At 52.4% G+C, this 22038-nt stretch overlaps 1 protein-coding gene across 1 annotated transcript; it reads right to left on the bottom strand.

Annotated features, from left to right (window-relative positions):
- Window positions 1-15536: 15536 nt before the first annotated feature.
- Window positions 15537-16514, bottom strand: LOC135317451 (olfactory receptor 14C36-like). The gene has a single exon (XM_064473743.1). The coding sequence runs from the start codon at window positions 16512-16514 to the stop codon at window positions 15537-15539; it is 978 nt and encodes a 325-aa protein (XP_064329813.1).
- Window positions 16515-22038: the final 5524 nt, after the last annotated feature.

Consider the following 22038-nt stretch of genomic DNA (forward strand, 5'->3'; position numbering starts at 1 on the left):
AGAGAAGGGAGCTTTCCGCAGTTCCTCAGCCCACGGGCACAATAAGGAGAACAATCCCAGCCCGCTGGGGAGAAGGCGGCCCACTGAATCCAGGTATGGCTCAATGGCTACTTCAGAAGGGGATTCCTAAACAGGCCAAGATTACACTCCACATTTCCCTCCCTGAAAAAGGGCTCTTTAAATTAACAGACTTCCTCCTCAAGCAGAGCCTTGAGAGCCCTGCACCTCCAGGCGTGACCAAGTGCAAAGGCCGACTTACTCCCGCTGCAGAGTTTTCATATTCCACAGTGACAGGGAGCCGTCGGAAAAACCCACGGCGAGCTGGTTGCTTCTGCTGATGTAGCACAGGGTCGATATTGCTGTTCCTGAAGGACACTGTAACTGAAGGCAGAGATGTCTCCCTGCTCTGCTCACGGCTGCTCTTCCTTGTGAAACGCCAGCAGCAGCTCTAGTGACAACTGTTAGACCTGCACGCACAAAACCACACAATAAAGGAATGCGTTAGGCCATTCAGGTTGCATTTGAAACACTGACGTGACAACATGGATGATCTAATTCTACTGTCCCCGGCAAAATACCCATTGATGCAATACTTTGTCTGCTCTTCCCATTTTGTACGCATTCAGAGCACATAGGAACTCTCTGACTGGACAGGTATCCTCGCTCCTATTTCAAAACCAGGTGAAAGCGAAACCTCCATAGACAAATTCTTCCTGGGCTCTGCACATCAGCAGTTTGGGCCTCACGGTGAAGCTACTTGAAGTGACACCAGCTCCCGAGGCCACTCTTGTAAGAGCAAAAACAGCATATGCAATCCGAGTACACCAAGTACAGGTTCCGTTTGGTCAAATGCAGGGATTTTGGTAAGGCATATTTACTTTAAAAAACAAGCCTCAACTTTGCCCCGAGTCAATGAACAGAAGCAGAAGAACATTCCCAGGAAATAGGGCACGTCCGACACACCTTCCTGTCAGGCAGCTGCACCGACTCGGATGGTCAGATTCCTACCCCTCACTGGTGAGAATCACCGTGACAGAGGGACCCTGGTGGGAGGGGGTATTTGTAACCTTAGGAGGAGTATGAAGCCACTCCCATTTTTAATCCTTTCAGGGCCAGACGATGTCAAACCGCCACCTGTCATCAGCAGTCATAAACGTCTGCACAGCAGTAGCTTCAAAGCGGGATGCGTGTTGTTGATTTAAAAGACACAAGTTTTCTTACTTTTCCGTTCAAGTTTAGAAACCGCAAGCTCACCCGATGGTTCATTCTCCCTCTGACTGCAAGAGAGATCATCCAAACCAAGGTCCACCACAAGCAGATGACCAACATCTGTCGCCACCGCTGCCACGCCACAAAACCCTTGCAGAGCCCGGTGCAGGTGCCAAGGCCTCGCGCTGGCTCCTCCGGGGTTAGTTATGGGCTCTACAGCAGTTACCTACAGGAAAACTACAAGTTAGTGTTTCAGCTCTTTGACAAGCTTTGATAGAAATCACTCAAAAGTGAAGCCAGAATCAGCCCATCAGAAGCAAGAAAGTAAATACAGGTTTCTCAGACTTAAAAACACAGCATTGATCCCAATTATATCCAGACAAAACAAACAAACCAACCAACCCCCAAAAATGTCCTGTACAAAAATCCGTTACTGCCTTCCGTTTACTGGGTTTCCTGCAGGGATTTCGCTGAGCTCACTCCAACTGCAATGGTGCCGTCTATTATCACAGCTTACCAAGTTCCATTTTCCACTTAGAAACCATTAACTCAAAGACAACACAGAAAATCCGTTAAATGCAAGAAACTTGACCGTATTTAAGGGACTGGAGTAAGAAAGGCCAAACTCACTCTCGCTCTCCCACGGCCCCCAGCCCGTCAGCACTGGGATACAGCCCACGCCTTCTTTGCCAAACAGGTACTAGGGCAAATCTCGGCTCTCAGTCAGACGCGGCAGCGGCCAAGTTGCAGGGGAGACACACCGCTGCCACGGCAAGGGAGTATTGTTACAGAGAGCGGAAGGGAGATACCAGCTTAGGGAAAGCTACACCAGTCCTCATTTAGAATCAACAGAGCAACCAGGGAAAGCAGAAAAGTTTTCAGTGCCGAAACAGCGGCAAAAAGCCCAGCAGCTGGTTCGCCAAAAGCCAACTCCGGCTGAGGAGACGCGCACGCTGCTCTGTTACACGCGGAGCCGCCTGCCAGCAGCTTTAGTACAAGGCCCTGATGGAGACAGACCTTTCCGCACCTGCAGCCCCTCCCGGGACAGCCCTGACGGCTCCAGCAGAGACACCAGCACGTGAGGGCTCCTGCACTAAGGCTCCACAACAAAAGAACACGGGCTGCCCTTCAGCCTCCTTGCATAATGTCACACAGTGACACCAGGGAGCTTTACATCAACAGCAACCTGTTACACGACAACGGAACAGAGCAGTGAGCACCACAAGGAGTCCTTTTTTTATATAGATTGGGTTTTCTCCCCAGAGGTGGGGAAAAATTGACCAAACCTCGAAGCCCCAAAGTTCTCTCCCCTCCCGTATCAAGCACTTGCTGTGACTGCGCTGCCTGGCAATCTGCTACAGAATTTACCTTTCCCCTGGGCCACAAGAATTCTACTCCTAGAAGTGCCCGCAGTATTTGAGACAACTTTATATTGTTTCACACTTCCTGGAAATCAGATGAAATCTCCAATCTTCTCAGCTACTCAAAGCACCACCAAAAGTGCGTTGATTATTCGAATTCTTGCTGCTCCAAGCCTTGATGACTCTCAGGAGGAAAGCAGAAACACTGCACATATCGTGCTGTGGAATCAGCCAAAGTTCCCGTGTTGCTGTAAACTTCTTTTTCTTTTAAGGTCTCGTTTTGTTGTTGTACAACTGGCCCCAAATCCACCTTTTCCACTTTTGCATACAGGTTCCCAGTTTTAATGCTTCAGTTTTCCCTGTAGAAGCTCCTGGAACTGCCTATTTTCCCACGGCACCAGCCACTGGCTTTGCACACTCTCCTACACTGCTGCCAGCTCCTTCTGGGAACGAACGCAGAAATCCTGTCTCAGCTCCCTGACTCTGCATGCTGCCCTTCTGCCTCACACAAACCAGCAAGAGTGGGGAAAATACCATTCCAGAGCTCTGAAACATGCAACCGTTATAAACCAATTTATACCGTTAATGTTTTCAATTCAGATTTGCTTTTACAAGTCTGAATGACTGCACGTCTATGTCAGCACACAGCTTGCCTTTCCATCTCAAACGCTGAGATTTATCCGGACGATCGGCAAACCCACACAGCGGAGCACCAACCCAGCTCAGCTCGTTAGAAATCACCACCACACAAACGCTCACTGCCCGCAATCACACTGTAGCGCTACAGACAAACAAACCCCGCCTGGATTCTAGCAAGTCAAACCAAACCACGCTCTGGAAAGCTGAGTAATACGGAAGTATTTATCTGTCGCAGATTCTAAGGTGGTAAAGACAGAGGGAACCTTGATGTTCCATTACCTTAAGGTGACTCTTGTCTACACTCAGACAAGGAGCCGAGGGGAAAGGACGTCATCTGAGTTTATGGGTTAGAGAAGGCAGGGAAAATTAGCAACGTTACACCAGAGTATCCCACCGGCACAAGCACCATATGCAATAAGCAGAGGTTCAAGGGCTTCAGGCTGAAAGTCAGTCTGTAACCACCTGCCAGGTAACGCAGTGAAGCCTGTTTTTTCCCATCCTAAGTCAACAGAAAAATGTGCTTTGCTCTAAAGTCACCTGCTTGCTAGTCCGAGACTCCTGGGAATGTGCCGAAGTCAGCTACAGCACAGCCATGGAAGTCTGAGATGTTTTAAAGACAGTATTTCTGACATAATGAACCATTCAGGACATGTATGTTACCAACACTTGAAAGGCAGGGTGAGGACGAGTTCTTTGTCACTCTGGCTAAAAAAAAAAGGTAGTTTTCAAGGCCTTTTTGTCAAAGTGGAGAATGAGGTAACTACGTGCTCTACTGTAAAACCAGAAAACTTGTTTGACTCTCAGCAAACTCAAAGGATAACGGTACCGTTAACCCCACGATTTCACATCAAGGTGCTCTCGACTGGACACTCTGCAGTGACAGTATGATGACACAATAGAGAAAATGGACGTCCTAGCAAAGGGACGCTCCAAAGCTGCTCCTGAAACAGCGTTATGCAGCACCTGACAACGTTTCCCCCATTAAAAAGCACCCACCCTTCCTGGCAGAACTACTGCTGTAACCACGCTCGATGTTCCAGGGTCGTACAGGCAGAGAACACTTCCCTCTGCTTCTCTCAAGCCAACCAGCAGCCCCGTTCCCGTCTGCCAGGAAACCTCCTTCACCACGCGGATGGTGGGAGGCTGCTCACGGGCTCCACTGAAACGGTGTGCAGAGAGCCGCTCTCCCGTCACAGCGCTCACGACCTCCAGCTGAGGGCCACACGCCAGCCAGGCCAGCCCATCTCTCCCTGGAAGAGGAGAAAAGGCTGGCTAAAGCAAACTCCCAAGAGAGGGTTGAAAACAACGGGAAAATCACAATCACTGCCCCTTTGCTTCAACAGAAGTACCTCACAGAGCAAGAGAGGCTTACCGAATTCGGGTGGATTATTGAAAATCACCCACTGAATCCTCAACCAATGCATCGTAAAATGAACCACCTTATGATTTTGCATTTGGACTTGTCATTCCTGCACTGAAGAATTCTGCTTGTTTGGGATAAAGATTACAATAGATTGGTCTCTAGTCTTTATACCATATTCAGCTTGGTTTTGCTAGAAATCATCTAAATACATATGAGAATACAACTCTTAAAGCATACTTCAAATATGGCAAAATCTCAGCCAATTCTTTTCTAGTTGACTAACTTTGCTCGACACATGCCTACTTTGGGCAGGGATTTGGACTTCAACAAGGAATTACCTTAAAATGGGCACTGCGGGAGCCAATTTCAACTTTTACACACGCTGATCACAGAGAGAAGTTAGCACATTTAGTTTCACTGAACTACTTCCAACACAAAGGGAGTATTAACTCAACTACTGCACTTACAGTCACACAGAGAGATTCTACATGGTCTCAGCAGAAGCCCGGACACCCAGGCAGGCCCCCGGCTCTACCTTCAGATCACCGACAAAGTCAGCTACCTCATCTGCTCAGCCGCTCTCAGCAGCTCTCCCGGGACACTCCTCTGCGTCCCATTAAATATCTGCAAACCTGGCTGCAGCGCCTAACAGGGCTTACCTCTGCCTTCTGTTTTTAGTCAGGCTAGGAAAGAAAAAGCAGGGGAGGCTGCCTCTCTAACACTGTGGGAGAACTAGTTCTGCACGGGATGTTATGATGGTACCAATAAATACAGCCCAAAACCACACCAGGACTCTTTTGTAAACTGCCTTTCATTCCATTAGAAGTTGAGGAGGGCTCACTGACTTGCCCGTGTTATTTTAATAGCTCAAGACTGCCGCAGGCTGTTGTCCTTTCAAAGTTTAACTCTACTAATGTTTTAATGTTAACATTTTTCATCATTTTGTCATAGCTCACCCTTTCTGTTCTCTCAAAACCTGACGCACCTGAGCAGCACCAACCTGACACAGCTGATGCTGTGACCCCGTGCCTCAGGTCACCTCCAGGCAGTAACAACTTCACAGCAAGACCCAATTTCAAGGAAAAGGCTCACCTCTGCAGAACTGCCCGCGCAGCACAGACCCTCGGGTGAGCTCATCTTCCCCAAGAGCCTGAATGGTCACCTCGGGAAACTGCAGCAGGCTGCTCGTTACCTGAGCCGCGAGGTCTCGCATTCTTCACTGTGAATAGAGAAGAAAATGCAAAAAGAGGCTCCTGACAGCCAGAGACATTTTTGAGATTGACAGAACTTTCATCCCTTTGCCGTGAATAATCTCCCGGCCACCTCCTGCGGCTCTTTTCCTTAACAAAAGGGCACTCAGGACAGGTTTGGATCTCACAGCAGAGCAAAAGCAGAATCCTTTGCTTTTCTGATGCCTACGAGATCACCAACAAAAAGGGACGCAGGGGTACTGACAGGATAAACAACACGGGAAAAAAGCCCAAGACACTGGAGTCAAGTCAAGCAAGGCGGCACGAGTCAGAGAGTGAGTTTTGCATTAAAAAGCTCCAGAAAATAAATAAAAAAGAACAAGTTGAGAAATTACATGTTTGAGCAGAATCACATCCAGCCAAGTCAGTGTTCTGGGATGTCACCGTTGACTGACATGTAGTACATGAAAGTCAGATTCAAAGGCCAACAATGTTACGGGCTTACTGAAGGAAAAGCTAAAGATACGGTCAGTCGCAGCTGCAGACGTGATGTCACAAACCAGGTTCACTTCAGTGCCACCAAAAGAGAGGCCTTGCTGCTGCCCCCATCTCTCCATCTGCTCCTTCCTTCTGCTCCTGTATCCCTGTGCCTTCCCTTGCCCTGACCTGCACACGGTTTAGAGCTCCTTAGGAGCCACATTAACTCCCCAAGCAGACAGGGAACGCACCCACAAGAGCAGAGAGTTTCCCACCAGCTTAGAGAGTGAAACGGGGTTGCAGAGAGAGCCAGCAAGCATAAAAGCTGGCACAAGGAAGGAGGCAGGACACTGCACCGGGGAGAAGGAGAGGGGATTTGCCCATCTCCATTCTGTGGCCGTAAGCCGTCCTGCTAGCTCATGCACGTGTCAAACCACACACTCACTTTGCAAGGAGAGCTGCAAGAAACCCCTTCGCTTTTAGAAAGGGCAGCACCCAAGGCACTCTCAGCCAGCTCTGGACTCCCTCGTGCACGTAGAGGCTCACTCTCGCACGGAGGGAGGCTGAGGCTGACGGGCGTCATTCGTTCACTCAGCCAGATGTGGAAGCTAAAGTGATCTCAGGGAAGCGTTACTTGGCGGTCAGAGAAGGGACACCATTGCCTGACACTGCTCGGGTCACATTGTCTAAGGAAAGAGGACAAAGAGTGGGAAGAAGCCAAAGAAGAAGAAATGGAAGAAAAACTATGCTCTGTTGAGAAAAACAGCATCCGCTTTGTTGAACAGCAGGGAAAGATCACAATTATAGAGCTTTTTGAATTACTATTCATGACTGGCTCAGTGACATTTTCCCCAGAAATACAGCCCCCAACAGCCCCGATCCCGTATCTGATGCAGACCACAGATTTCATTTCCCTTTAAATGAACAAACCCAAACCCGAGACACATCAGCATTTGACACTAGAGCCACTTTACCCAGCTGCCTCCTATGGTTATTCTCCAACACGACTATTCCTGCATGCAGGAGCTGCAGTCCCTCTCCAACGCGGCCAAGCTAGCAAAAGCTCCTCAGGTCACTCCTGAAAGTGTGCTCTGTTGCACACTGCTTGGCGTACCTGGACAGGCGGGCGCAGGCGCCGAGTGTCTCAGGGCAGAGCGCACACGCAGCCGTCCCGACAGAGGCAGAGCCCAGGGAAGACAACGTTCCCAGCGCTCCCACAGCGCTGGCCCCTCGCAGCACCAGTTCCAGAGTCACGGAGTCACAAGGGAGAGAAAGGCCTTCCGGAATCCCTGGGGGCAGCTGGTCCAGCCCCTGCGCAGGCAGGGTCCCCCAGAGCAGGCTGCCCAGGGCCAGGGCCCGGCGGCTGCTGAACCCCCACTGCTCAAACACACCCCTTGCAAACAGCCGCCTGACGAGGGGAGCTGCGGAAACGTTGGCAGCCCACGCGACAGGCCCCGGGGTTTGGGGACTCGCTCCCACCAACTGAAGTATCCTCTCCTCCACACCAGTAAAACACCACCCCACCAGCAGGGGCTTGTCACCATTCTTCCTCCAAAGCTCTGTCCGACGGCTCACTAGGCAGAAGACACAAAGTTAAGGGAAGCCTGATTAAGTTCGTTTCACTGCCTTAAACCAGCAAAGCCCAGGCACGTGGAAGCAGGAAAACGAGCTGAAGCAGGCAGGGAATGAGGAGCCGCCCTCAGCAGAGCAGGACACGGCACCGTGTGCCCAAACGCAGGTGACAGCTGCCAGCCAAGGCTGACACAGCCACCCTGACTGACGGGCCTAAGGCGGCACTTGAACCACCGCGCTCAGCCCCACACCCCAGGCGGGGGGTCAGCGGTGCCGACAGGATTAAGTCCTGACTGACTCCCGACAACAGACGCTGTCGCTGACTGACGCCAGCCAGCTGAGTGCGGGCAGGCGATGCTGGCCGACTGACGCTGGCCGACTCACTCTGGCCGACTGACGCACGGCTCGGGGCCTCCTTCTGCCCTCGCACCTGGGCATCACCCCTGATGGAGCTGGGCGGGCAGAGGGGTCCCTGGCGCGGCCACTCATACCTGTCGGGCAGAGCTCGGGAAGCTGGAGAGGCCCCTGACTAGCAGAGGCGCTACTTAGCGACACGGAGCCGCTACTTAACAGCAGCTGAAACATCAGTGTGCCCTCAGCACTCTGCCAGCGACGCTGACGGACATTAACTCTATCCCAGCTACAACCGGCACAGCTCTGAAGTTTTTAACCACCTCTCCCGTGGAGAGGAGTGTGGATTAAATGCCCAGCTCCCCGTTGGCTGCAGACCACAGGAAGGCACCAGAGATGGCTCTATAATTTTGTGTGAGGGAAAGGGCTGGGGACAAACCAAACGCGTTCGATATCTAATACTGTGATCACCTGCGCAGTTAGGCTCTCTTCTCAAACTCCTCCTTCCGCCTGTCAAGAGGATTTAACTACATAAGTAAAAAGGGAAAAAAGCTTCCTGCCTTTTTTCCCTTTAAGTGAGAAGAGTCCTTTCCTGTTCAGGCTCTGCTTAAGCCTTAAATAGAGCTGGTGACAAAGTAATTCCCTGATCTCCTCTTTCTGCTTTCAGAAGATCAGGTGTGATGTTTTGAAGTAACAACCGTGGGAGCTGCACTTACATCCGTCACAGGAACTGTTTCCACAGCAGGCACTAACAGCGGCATCGGACATTGTATCTTCACAAATGAGACACAACAACTCATCTGGACTAGGATCACCAGAGCAGGATGAGGAGGAAGAAGAGGGCGATGGCTCCTCTGGCAAAAAGGGAGGCTTTTCCTTCTTTCCTCGCACAGAAGCTTCCCTGGAGGGGGAGAGGGCCTGGTGGGAGAGAAAAGTTTAAAGATGGCTCAAAGAAAACTCTTCCAAGCTTTGGGCCAGTGGGTTTCTCAATGCTCTGCTGCACACTGCCAGTACATTTTCACTCCCCCTCTGCCATGGCAATGCCCTGGGGCAGTTCTTCCGTGAAATCCCCCAGATCCTCAAGCTCTCCTGCTCAGACACCTACCTCAGGGAAGTCGGGATTCTTGTGGTTAGTGCCTGTTTAGTGTTTGGCTGTTTTGTTTTCATCCTTTTCTCCTATGTGCAGATCTTCAGGGCTGTGCTGAGGCTCCCCTCTGAGCAGGGACGGCACAAAGCCTTTTCCACGTGCCTCCCTCACCTGGCTGTGGTCTCCCTGTTTATCAGCACTGGCACATTTGCCTACCTGAAGCCCCCCTCCATCTCCTCCCCATCCCTGGACCTGGTGGTGGCAGTGCTGTACTCGGTGGTGCCTCCAGCAGTGAACCCCCTCATCTACAGCATGAGGAACCAGGAGCTCAAGCAGCCCATTGAGGAAGTGATTTCATGGATATCTGTCAATATCAATAAACTTTCCATCACTCTCCAAAAATGACATTTAGTGTATCCCAATGAAGACCTTTACTTTGTTTATTGATTTATTTTTTTTCAGCTCTACCTGTTCTATTATTTATTGTTGTTACGTTCCTACATAATCAATTGTATTCATCTTACCCTCCTTATAAATGAACCTACCCCTGTCTATTACCTCAAACCTGTATTGATGTTTTTTGTAACGCCTTTTCAGAGCTGACGCTCTCACAGCATCTCTGTAAGAAAATGATGCCTCCATCAGGCAGGACCTCAAGATTTGGCTGTTCTTCCAAAGCTGATGTCAACAACAGGCCCAGGAATTTCCCCCCAAAGGGCCTGAGCAGAAAGCTCATCGTCACCTTGGTGGCTGTTAGAGATCAAGGGTTGGGTTTAGGACACATCCCTTGTTGTCAATTGACAGAGGAGGCAGTGCATGCTCACCGAGATGCTGCCATACTGCGCTGTCCCAGCGCGCGGCAGGGCAGAGGCATCCTCCAGGAGAGGAATGTGGAGCTGCCTGCAGCGCCCGCAACACGTGCCACATGGACCGTGTCACTGCCTGGAGCCCCACAAAGTGAGAGATCGCCCAAGGGGGAGTCAACCATAGGGAAAGCACTAAATCAACGTGCAAGACACAAAATTATCTTTCTTAATGCGGTAGGTATGATGGAAATGTTGAGAACATTAAAAAAAAAATGAAGCAACAAAGAAATAAAATGAAAGATGTAGAGAGGAGGAAGTGTCCTCTTGCAACTTGAAGCTTCAAACACTGTTGGTGTTGCTATCCTCCTTGCTTTGTTCTGTCTTGTTTTAATATCCTGATCTGTGGGGGGATTTCGTGTACTGCCTTTGTTTGCAAAAGCAAGTGATCCCAGGATTGGGCTGGGATGCAGTTACAGGGACACGGGCACGTGGTGCCAGTGTAGGTGCCCTGGGACCCTCTGCCCAGGCTCCAGCTGCCGCTTCCGAGGGCCTCTCGTCTCCAGCAGGTCCCCTGTGACAGCTGCCAGTGCCAGGCATGGGCTGCAGAGACACTGGCTCCTCCAGAGGCAGCGCTGGACACTCACGGTCAGACAGCGGAGCCCTGCCTGGAAACCAGAGAATTTCTGACACGTGTTTCAAAGGATGAGCACGACGTCCTCAGCTGAAACGACTGAATACTTGCAATGAAATGTCAGTGTTTCCCCATGGTTTCTCGAAATGAGGAGTTTTCAGGATGCGCATTAATAGCAAGAGCAGAGCTATTGACCTTCCACTAGACTTGCATTGTCAGTGCTCTGTCTATTAGGCTGTGCATTTCATCTCCCTCATCTTTCACGCATTCCCACCTGTCCTACCTAAACTGACCACGTCTGACGTCACCTTTCCAGCAGCCCATCTGCACAGAAACGCTTGCAATTGCTCTCCAGATTTCCCTTCCCCTCACTCTTTGCTCATTCGGCACCTCTCAAATACACAGTTGCTGCTTTCAGCAGAAGGGAGTTAAAGGCTGCCTATTGTTCCATAGACCGTCTAAATGTGTCTTTACCCAACTCTTTAACTGCGGTTTTTTTATCATATCTTTTCTGTCAAAAACATTTCCTGCATGATTTTGCCTTGTGGAAGGTGAACCTCATTTGTGGCAGCTGTACTTGGCATACAATTGAGGGGTGGGTTTTACTTCAATGGTGAACCTTATCGATTTTACTTTCTTTGTTCAAAAAATAAGAACCATCCCCCTTTGCCTGTGTGCGGCCAGTTCTCAAAGGAAAGCAGGTGGGAGCTGGTATGAAGGAGCTGCAACACCCAGCTGCAGAGACCAGTGGAGCAGTCTGATGTAAGGAAAAGCAGCACAAGACCCAGGTGCCTGACGAGAGACATGCTGGGGCTGGGGAGGTGTGGTGGGAGGTTGTCCTTACTGCGTCAGACCTGAAGGGACAGCTTCTCTGACCAGTCCAGGTCTCCCTAGGAGAGACCCTGGGTCAGTATCTATTGGAGAGTGCTGCCATCGCCTCTCCTCTAAACTGAAAAATATTAATCTACACCCTTTAAAATAAAAAGTCCTTTTTATTAGAAGCTCCTTGAAACCTTTCTCCATAAGTCACCAGGAAACTTCTCTAATTAACTGTACAAGACTTGAAGTAAATTAGAGGAAGAAATAGAGCTCGTTTGGGCTTTCTTTATTTTAATGAGCCCCATCGCGTCTTTGGTGCCGAGTCCTTCAACCTTGGGACTGAGAGGAGATTGCGCAAACCTTTCCTTAAGTTAAAGTCAGAAAAAAACCCTGAAGTGTCTTGAAGTAGGACTGAGTCTCTCTGAGGAGGGCCATTGCTGAGACAGGCTCCCCAGGGACTCGTTAGGGCAGATAACTGGAAGCCGTGACTCCAGGGAGGCCAAGGTAATGTGCCGGCAGCTCGGACGCTGGGGAAACCCTGGCTTTGCCTCATGAAGCAGAAAGGCCAAGCTCTGAGCCCCAGCCCCGGGGAAGGCAGATCCTGTCCCTCACACAGCGCTCAGGGCCCTTCCTGGGGCAGGGGGCTGTGGGGTGTGTGATGGTGAGTGAAGGACAAGGGTATGGCAGCGCCCAGCCTCACTGGGGTGTGCGAGGAGGCGAGGAGGCCCCCGTGCCTGAGGACAACGTGTCTCCTCATAGGCCTTGCTGGCAGAGACACTTGCCAGAGCCACGGGGACAAAGCCTTGGGTTCTCCTGGCAGCTCCCAGCCTTGCCAGTGCTCTTTGCCTTCTCTACCAGAGCTTGCCCTGTGCTGTCCCACAGCCGATGCTTCGTCCCTGCACGCTGGAGACACCCCCCTCGCTTCCCCACCTTGCTCTCACCTGCCATTGCCATACAGTCACTGACGTCTGTCTGTCCTCACGCTCTGTTCTGTGAAACAGAGACGGACTGATCCCATCCTCCTTCGGGAGGACTTCATGTACCACAGCACGACCCTTTGAGGGACATCTCTTCCTCGTCATGGCCACTACCCACCTCCCAGGCTGCCCTGTGTGGCAGTGCTGCTCTCTCCTGCTCTTCCCTCCCTCCAAGGAAAGCTCCACCACTGGGAAACCACCCTTCAAGCAGGCGTCCCAGCGCGGCAGCCTTCCCGTGGCCTTTCCCCTGAGCACCAGAAGTAACCTCACCGTCATCCCCGCAGGCTGCCGCCCTTCAGCTTCTCCATAGACACGGCCAAGCTGCGTGCCTGCTGCTGCCCCATCAGGCCCCCGGGCAGCAGAGACACGACACCCAGAACAGAAGCCGCCTTCGTGCAGTGAGCCCGGCTCCTTCGGCAGAGGGGATCTCACGGTCGCTGTGCCAGCCAGGTGCCTCCTGCCGGCCTCTCGGAGATGCTGGCAGGTGTCAGCTTACAAGCCCCTACCCCAGCCATGGGTCAAGGGCTGACCCACCGGCTCTTTCAGAAAGAAGTGACCTCACAGTCCCTTTCCCAGCCACGGTCCTGCTCTTGGCCTGTCACCTCCAGAGGCACAAGTGACCTCCCAGACCCCTTCACAGCCTTTGGCTTCCTCCTGGATTGGGAGTTCCCGAGACACAACTGACCACACAAGATGTACCCAACCGTCACCCTCCTTGTGGCCCTGTAGCCCAGGACCTGAGCAGATAAAAGTAAGCTTGGTTCATCAAATTTATCAGAGGGATTTCCTACCAATACTTTGAGTGGAAAAGTGTTCCTCAGAGGAACTGCTGTATTTATATGGTGCATTTTCTATCTCTACTTCTGCCTCTCAGGTCTTTCTTCTTCCTCTCTCTGTTCTGTCTTCAAAGAGCTCTCCAACGACAAGAGGGTCATTAAATGAGAGAATAACTGGGGTTGGAAGAGACCCCTGAACACCATTGTGCTGCGTGTGCCTCAGATGGAGTCAACTTCTCCAATAGCAGCCCATATACTGCTGTGCTACGTACTCCTGGCTAGAACAGTGTTGATCACTCTAGAGTTGACTATATGAGATGGATCAAGGTCTTCCTGTAACTTGGCATCATCCCCAAGGAGTTGAAAATGTGTTTTGTCCCATCATACAGAGGGATACTAAAAAGGTTCCACATGGGGGTCGAGGGCTGGTCACTGAGGGAAGCAACCAGTAAGTGTCTGCCAGGAGGACTTTGTACCATGGATGATATTTGACCCTCATCAGTCAGCCAACTTCCCACCCACCACATACTCCACTTCTTCAGTCCAGCTGTCAACAAGCTGTCAGGTGTGTCCCTGCCCCCATCCTTTCTGCCCCACAGGCTGTAGGTGAGAGGATTGAGCAGGGGCGGGGATGGTGTTGGAAAAGGGCATCGTCAGACTGTCTCAGGGGGGCTGTTCTGGGCATCACTTAGACAACGATGAGAGAGGCTGTAGAAAAGAGTGGCACTAGTGAGGTGAGAGGAGCAGGCGGAGAAGGCCGCCTGCGTGCCCAGCTGGGCAGGAGGGCTGCCCCAGGGTGGCAGCACTGGTGCACACAAGGGATGCCAGTGTGAGCAGGAAGGGGAGCACTGCATCTAAAACCCAGGTTCTGAAAGCAGAGAGCAGGAGTGTCATGGTTTCACTGCAGGAGAGTGCCAGCACTGGGGCAAAAACCACAGAAGAAATGGTCCAGTACATCAGGGCAACAAACCTTCATCCAGCCCAGGCACTCTGCAGCCCCTCGTGCCAAACTTGCTCCCCAGCACGACAGGAGGGAATTGGCCCAGGGGCTCCTCAGGCAGCTCCTGCTGCCCCAGGGACAGGGCAGCCTGCCCCAACCGGGCACCTGCACCAAAGGATGTCTCTGTCCGTGCCTCACGGGCACACACACAGTGCCCTGCTCCTCTCCCAGCACATCCCATCTCCCCACAAGATGCTTTCCCCAGCTAAGCATACCTGTGCTGGCCAGGCCCCCCATTCCTGCACCCTGCCCCCATGCTCCCCACAGCCCCCGAGCTGGCGGTGCTGCGCTGCAGAGAAAGTGGGCTGTGGTTCACTGAGGGTAAGACAAATCACCCACCAGCCTCCTTTCCCTGTGCCTGCTGTGTCCCCTGGGCTTGCTGAGCTCCTGTTTGCCACTTCACACCCAGATCTAGAGTGTTGTTTCTGGGCGACACCGTGCTGGACAGGCTGGTGCTCAGTGGGGTCCGTTCACTGCCAAGTCCCTGGCACACGCTGTCCCTCCCTGCACATCCCCTCTGCTCTCCTGGCAGCTCCCAAGTCCCTCCAGAAAAACATTCACCTGCCATCAGCCCTGTCACACGCTCCAGAGACCCAGGAGGGTCAGTCAGAGACCATTCACCACCTGCATGGGTGCTGGCCACCAACAAGCACCACCTGAACCAGCCCTCAGTCCCTTGAAGGCCCTACTGGGACCATGACCTCATCTCACTGAGCCCATGGAGAGCAAGCAAAACAATGAACCGATTCCTTGGGCATGCTCTTGAGAGCAACTCTGGAAGAAGACATAAGCCTTCAGGTACTGCACTCAGGAGATGCCCTTTCCTGATGGAAACGGTGTTGTGGTGTTATGTGCCTTCCTGAACGCACAGCACTAGAACACAGCAGGACCGTGACCAATCTCCAAGAGCACTCAGGCCTTACACCCGCTCAGCAGCTCAGGAGGAGAGTGTGGACGTGGGAAGAGAGCAGCTCTGAAAAGACCAAGAGCTGCTGCTCCCTGGCAGCGCTGCTGTGCCGGGACTCTTTTTCCCCCCACCTACGTCCACAGGCACGGCCCCTGCAGCTTCATAGAGGTCTCAGAGGAAGGGTCTTGCACAAAAAAGTTGATGCAGGGTCCTTTTTTTTTTGTTTAAATACACAGAGTGCACTGTTCCTCATTTACACAATCTCTGGGTCAAATTCAACAGTAGACAGTGAATTAGAAGTGGGATAGATAATAAAACTTTATTGTGCACTTGCACACACCCCAAAAATATTTCAAGGTAAAATAGGCTTGTCATGAGTTCCATTCTGAGTGCTGTGGAGAAGGCAACAAGCAGTTTCTTGCACCTGAAAAACATCCAGTGATCAGTTTCCCCACTGCATCCTTGAGCTCCTGGTTCCTCATGCTGTAGATGAGGGGGTTCACTGCTGGAGGCACCACCGAGTACAGCACTGCCACCACCAGGTCCAGGGATGGGGAGGAGATGGAGGGGGGCTTCAGGTAGGCAAATGTGCCAGTGCTGATAAACAGGGAGACCACGGCCAGGTGAGGGAGGCACGTGGAAAAGGCTTTGTGCCGTCCCTGCTCAGAGGGGAGCCTCAGCACGGCCCTGAAGATCTGCACATAGGAGAAAAGGATGAAAACAAAACAGCCAAACCCTAAACAGGCACTAACGACAAGAATCCCGACTTCCCTGAGGTAGGTGTCTGAGCAGGAGAGCTTGAGGATCTGGGGGATTTCACAGAAGAACTGCCCCAGGGCATTGCCATGGCAGAGGGGCAGTGAAAATGTACTGGCCGTGTGCAGCAGAGCATAGAGGAAACCACTCGCCCAGGCAGCTGCTGCCATGAGGGCACAAGCTCTGCTGCCCAGCAGGGTCCCGTAGTGCAGGGGTGTGCAGATGGCCACGTAGCGGTCGTAGGCCATGACCGTGAGGAGAAAAAATTCTGCCGACATCAAAAAGAAAAAGAAAAAGAGCTGTGCAGCACATCCCACGTAGGAGATGCCCCTGGTGTCCCCGAGGGAATTGGCCATGGATTTGGGGAGAGTGGTGGAGATGGAGCCCAGGTCGAGGAGGGAGAGGTTGAGGAGGAAGAAGTACATGGGGGCGTGGAGGCGGTGGTCGCAGGCGATGGCGGTGACGATGAGCCCGTTGCCCAGGAGGGCAGCCAGGTAGATGGCCAGGGAGAGCCAGAAGTGCAGGAGCTGCAGCTCCCGCATGTCTGCGAACGCCAGGAGGAGGAAGTGGGTGATGGAGCTGCTGTTGGACATCTGCTGCCTCTGGGCGTGGGTCCTATAGGAAAAGACAAAGACAAGTTAAGACAGGTTTCTCTGAGCAAAAACTATGCCATTTCTTTTAGATCCTCCCACTGTGTCACGCAAAACTTTTTATACCTCTGGGGAAAGTTTCATTCAGGTCCCTGACTTGAGCCTCACTGTGTGCTGGCTGAGCAGCCAGAACTCTGTGTGTGGCCTCTCGAGGAGTCATCCCTGCCCTGCTGCACAGGGTGCGTGGGAATGTGGCGGGGGAACAGGCTGGATATTCAGAATCTGTCAGACAAAACCACGCCAATCGCAGAAGGGCTTGTTCTCATTTGCACTCCCAGAGATAAAGAATGTGGGCAGCAGAAAGGAGTTTTAGAGAATTTTTTTCCTACCTGCACACCATGACTGGTTCTCTGAAGTCAGAAGTTCCTGCATTTCTGCCACGCTTGGAGTCACTGACTGTGAGACCTGCCTAAGGGGCAAAGGGATTCAGTGTGGCTCTGGGCAAAGTGATGGGGCTTGTTCCCAAGTGCCCTGCTCTTACATCTTTTGGTTTTGGAGGACAGTCTCACTCCTATGTTACTTTGAAAAGAAACCAGACACTGCTGAGAGCAGAGGGATCACTAAATGTCTCACCTTTTCTTAATGTATCTCAGCAAGGTCTCAGCACCTGCTTCTATACAAAGACACACATGGTTCATTTCGCAAACCCAACAGCATTTCCTCAGCTGTAGCATCTCTGCGCTTCTCCATGGGACATACAGATAACACCAAGATGCTATAGGAAAGATTTGCATCCTGGAGGGCAGCTCAGAGCTTGGAAGGACACCCCAAGGAGATGCCCAACGGTCCTGATGAAGAGAGCTCAGTCACGGGCACACAGCTCGTTCCCCAGCCACACAGACTGCTTTGCCCACAGCCCCACAGTTAGAGAAGAGCTTGGGCACCTCATTCCCATGGAGACACTTGCCTGGGAGGAATCTCAAGATCAGGGCCTGACTTGACTGCTGCAACTCCCATGCCCCGAAGAGCCTGACAGCAAGAACTAGATAAGAGGAACAATATCACAGGTAGTGCAGAAACAAGGACAAATGCAGTGATGGTCTGGCTCAGAGAGGCAGTGGAGAGACAGCCGAGCGCTCAGGGAAGCGTTACCCTCACCCAGCTGTGCACGCCAGCTCCCAGACATCAACATTGCCCTCCTTCCCACAGCATTTCTCATTTTAATTTCCTCTCATTCCCTGATCATACCCCTGCTGTCTGGACATTTTCCTCCTCAGAGCTGTTTGTCTGTGCCATGTCTTCTCCCTGTCAGCGCTCACAGGCCCATCCCAACCTCTGTGCACCCACCTCGGCCCTACAGAAACCTGCCTGTTTGCAGGGCACTGCCTGGGCACATCTTCCTCTTTGCAGGCGGGAAAGGGCAGGTCAGGACAGCCCTGGTGGGGCCAGCAGAGGTGATGCTGGTGCAGTCCAAAGGCAGAGGAGTGGCTGAAGGCACTTCAGGAGGCTCCCAGCAGACCTACTGCTCACTCAGAGTTACAGCTCAGGAGACTCAGTAGTTGTTCAAACATTACAGCTCCTATTCTATTTCTCCCATCCCCCCATCATCTCACCCTTCCCCAAGTAGGAAATCGAAAACAGACCCTGGAAAGGTCCTACTCATTACATCAATCCCCACCTTGTCCCGTCACACACAGCACCCTCTCAGCAGCAGAACCCTGCCCTGCCCCGCCGAGCACCGCTCCTTCCACCCACAGCCTGTCCCCACGGCCCCATGGGGAGCTCCCCGGGCAGGCTGAGCGCTGACCCTGGCATGGAGCAGAGTCCCTGCCGCAGCACAGAGTCCCCTGGGGTGCAGGGACCCTGCTCTGAAGGACAGCCCTGGGCAGCCCTGGGTGCGCACCCACCTTCATCCCACTGCAGCCATCCCTGGCAGAAGGGAGGAGGGGGCTGGCTTGCCCCGTCCCTCGGATGGTGCAGCAGGGATACCCAGCTCCGCAGTATGACACCTCCTCTGCACTAGACAAACTGTGAGAGTCCTCCTGAAAGACCCTAAAAGCTGTGGGAGGTGCCAACTTCAGGAGATCCCTTCAGCAACTGAATCTCATCTGGCCGACAACCAGAGAATTAATGTTTTAAATTCTGTGAAGATTTCTCCCCCAGTGAGATCTCAGCCATTCTTCCTCCCCAGGCTGACTTCAACCTCTCTCATTTATCATGTCTGCCCTCAGCCCTGCTGTGCTTGGCAGAGGAGCTGCTCCTGGGCAGAGCTGTCTCTCGGCAGCGCTGCCTCATTGCCAGCAGCTCCCTCCACGCCAGGAGCCCAGCCCAGCTCGGCAGCAGAGGAACAGCCCAAGGCAGCCCTTTCTCTGCCCCTGGGGGCTCCCTCCAGGTGTCCCTGGGGCTCCAGGGGAACCTGCTGTGAAACAGCCTGCAGGAATCCCTGATGCTCCCCCCCTCAGCTGGGGGGAGACACGGCTTTCCAGCACTGTTATTTCTCCTGTGAGGAAACGATTTGGGCACGACAATCACTTATATTGCCCCATCGTTAAACAGGACAGCAGGAAGGTGACAGGGAAGGATCTCCTTTCTCCAAACGGGCATGTGGTGATCCATTGAAGAGCCAGAGCTGTGACATGGTTGCAGAGCTCAGCACAGCTCATCTTCAAGGACAGCACCTTCCAAACTCAGCAAGGGTCCAGTTCCAAACTCAGTCTGAACTCGAAAGGCAACTCAAGGGCACCATAAGGAGTGTTTCCTACTTCAGGAACACTTAAAGGAGAAGCCAGGCCTGCCCATATTTGTATTTCAGCCAGGGTGCATGCCAGGAGAAATCAATTTTAGCAAATCTTTCCATAGGATCATAGAACCATACAATCAATAAGATTGGAAAAGACCTCTAGGATCATCAGGTTGAACCATCAGCCCAACACTACCATGTCTGCTAAACCATGCCCTGAACTGCCACATCTACACATTGTTTGAACACCTTCACGGATGGCGACTCCACCACCTCTCTGGGCAGCCTCTTCCAATATCTGACCACTCTTTCAGCAAAGAAATTTTTCCTAATACCCAATTTAAATCTGCCCTGATGCATCTTGAAGCCGTTTCCTCTCGTTCTACACTAGTAACCTGAATGACCAACCCCCACCTCACTACAACCTCCTGTCAGGTACTTGTAGAGAGCGATAAGGTCTCCCCTCTGCCTCCTCTCCTCCAGGCCAAACAACCCCAGGTCCCTCAACCTCTCCTCATATGACCTGCTCTCCAGACCCTTCCCCAGATCCGCTGCCCTTCTCTGGACACGCTTCAGCACCTCAGTGTCCTTCTTGCACTGAGGGGCCCAAACCTGAACACAATATGCAAGGTGTGACCTCACCAGTGCCGAGCACAGGGGCACCATCCCTGCCCCGATCCTGCTGGCCACATTATTCCTGATACAAGCCCGGGTGCTGTTGGCCTCCTTGGCCACCTGGGCACTCCTCAGGCTGCAGGCAAGGCTTCCCTCGGGCAAGGAGGAGCTCTGGGCACGTGGAAGCATCGGCAGGGCAAACATAAGATCTGTTTCTTCTTGAAATGCTCTTTCATTCTCTGATGCCTGCTCTTATTTGCTCATTTCCATTTCTTTCTCCCGTTGCAGAAGACTTGAGGAACGAGAGCGCCTTTCTGGGAGAGCTGGTGTTTGGGGATGGAGATACCGTTGAACTTTCCTGTGACAGCCACGGCTCTTCTGTGTCTGTTTTCTGGTTTAAAGACGGTGTCGGGACTCGTCCATCCTCCCGCATCACCCCCAAGTGCACCCGGGTCCTCGAGCAAAAGCAGTGCCACGAATGGGTTTGCCTTTGCCTGAGGCAGGAAGAACCCAGACTGTTTTCCCAGAGGCTGGTGCGTGACAGGGGGTGTGATACACCCGCTCCGTGCCGTGCCCTTTGGCCCAGGTGTCTGTGAGGGTGTTTCAGAAATGAGTCCCGTGTTCTGACTCAGTTCTCTCTGGGGTGCCATGTCGCCACAGCACTTGTTTTTCGAGCCCCAGGAGAGTGATCCGGGTGGTGGCGTGGGGCACGGGGTATGTTTCCCGCCAGCCGGGCGTTGCTTCCACCACTGTAAGCACAAGGCGCTTGCCTTGGCGGCTCTGTGGGAGTGTGATATAGTCCATTGCCGGGCCTGCCCATATCTGTATTTCAGCCATGGTCCACGTCCGATGCTTCCCCACAAGGCGACAGGACCCATCAGTGAGCAGGGCACACTGCTGCTCATTTTCTGGCAGTTTGTTCCACAGTGGGGCCTCTTCAGCACGTGGCACCCCCTCCTCTGGGGATATTCCAAGGTCTTTGCCCTCTGGCCAGCCCATGGTCACTTCCAGGATTCCTGGGCCACTGGGGTTTCCTATTCAAGCCCGCTGGGTGATCACTGCGACCCATTTACTCCATGTAGCACCACTCTGTGCTAATCCCACCTGGCACTGCTTGTGGTTCTCCCGAGTGCGGGGGCTTTGAAGAGCTCTTGGCGCACAACGGGCACCCAGCCTCTGTTCGCACCATACCCGATCGTCGCTCATGGGCTCTTCCCTGAGCCTGTCACACACCTCCCTCCTGCATCCTTCTCTCCCTGCCCATTAACATTACAATTGTAGTATCAAACTACCAGCAATCAGGCATTCACTAATAACTCATGGTCTAGTCTGGGTTTAAACCAAGTTCAAGAGCAAGGCACACCACACCGTTGGCTGCTGTGGGATGAGCCTGCTCTTGAACCACGCCGGGTGATGCACGGCCCAGGAGTGAGTGACCTGAACCAACAGGCACATCAGGCACCGTCACCTGCATTTTTCCTTCTGCCTCACGTATGGGTCACCCACACAGCTCAGTGCATTGGGAAACGCTTTTTATTTGAGGAACAGCTGTAATTCAGAAGGAACCGCAGAACATTTCTCTCCGAGCATCTCAAAGGCACTCGTTATCGTGACTGCTTTGGTGAGAACAGCATTCCTGCGATGGAAACCTGCAAGTTTTGCACAGAAGACAAAAGTACCAACAACATAAGAAACAAATGCAATCTTACCACGTGAAATTCTATTCTTGCATCGTATTTTCCAATTGGCCTAGACTAAGAGGTTACAAGCATTGCCTAACAACTCACAAGAGGCTATGGGTTGGCTTCTGCCTGGAGCTTGCTTCTTCCCCACCAGAAGCTATTTATGGTTGGTTACATGGGAAGGGATGAATTGCAGCAAATAAATGGAGTGCGCTGACAACCCTGAGAGTCATCTTCCATGAGAAGAGGTTCTGATGGGGGATTAAACTACTCAGTTATCTGCGGCCTTATTTGCACGCCGGGCATGTCCTTATAGTACAATCTGCCCAAGGTCTTGGTCTTTTCTCATGGCAAAAGGACAGCAGAGAAGGGCAGCAACTGACCTTCATTGCCCTCACGGCCAAATATACCAGAACTGAGGTTGATTTGGCCACAACACCTGTAGGAAAATCATCTGACAGCTACAGGCCTCTTTCCTGCTCTTTATCAT

This window comes from Phalacrocorax carbo, chromosome 26 (assembly GCF_963921805.1).
Source record: "Phalacrocorax carbo chromosome 26, bPhaCar2.1, whole genome shotgun sequence".
In the NCBI taxonomy this organism is placed as follows: Eukaryota; Metazoa; Chordata; class Aves; order Suliformes; family Phalacrocoracidae; genus Phalacrocorax; species Phalacrocorax carbo.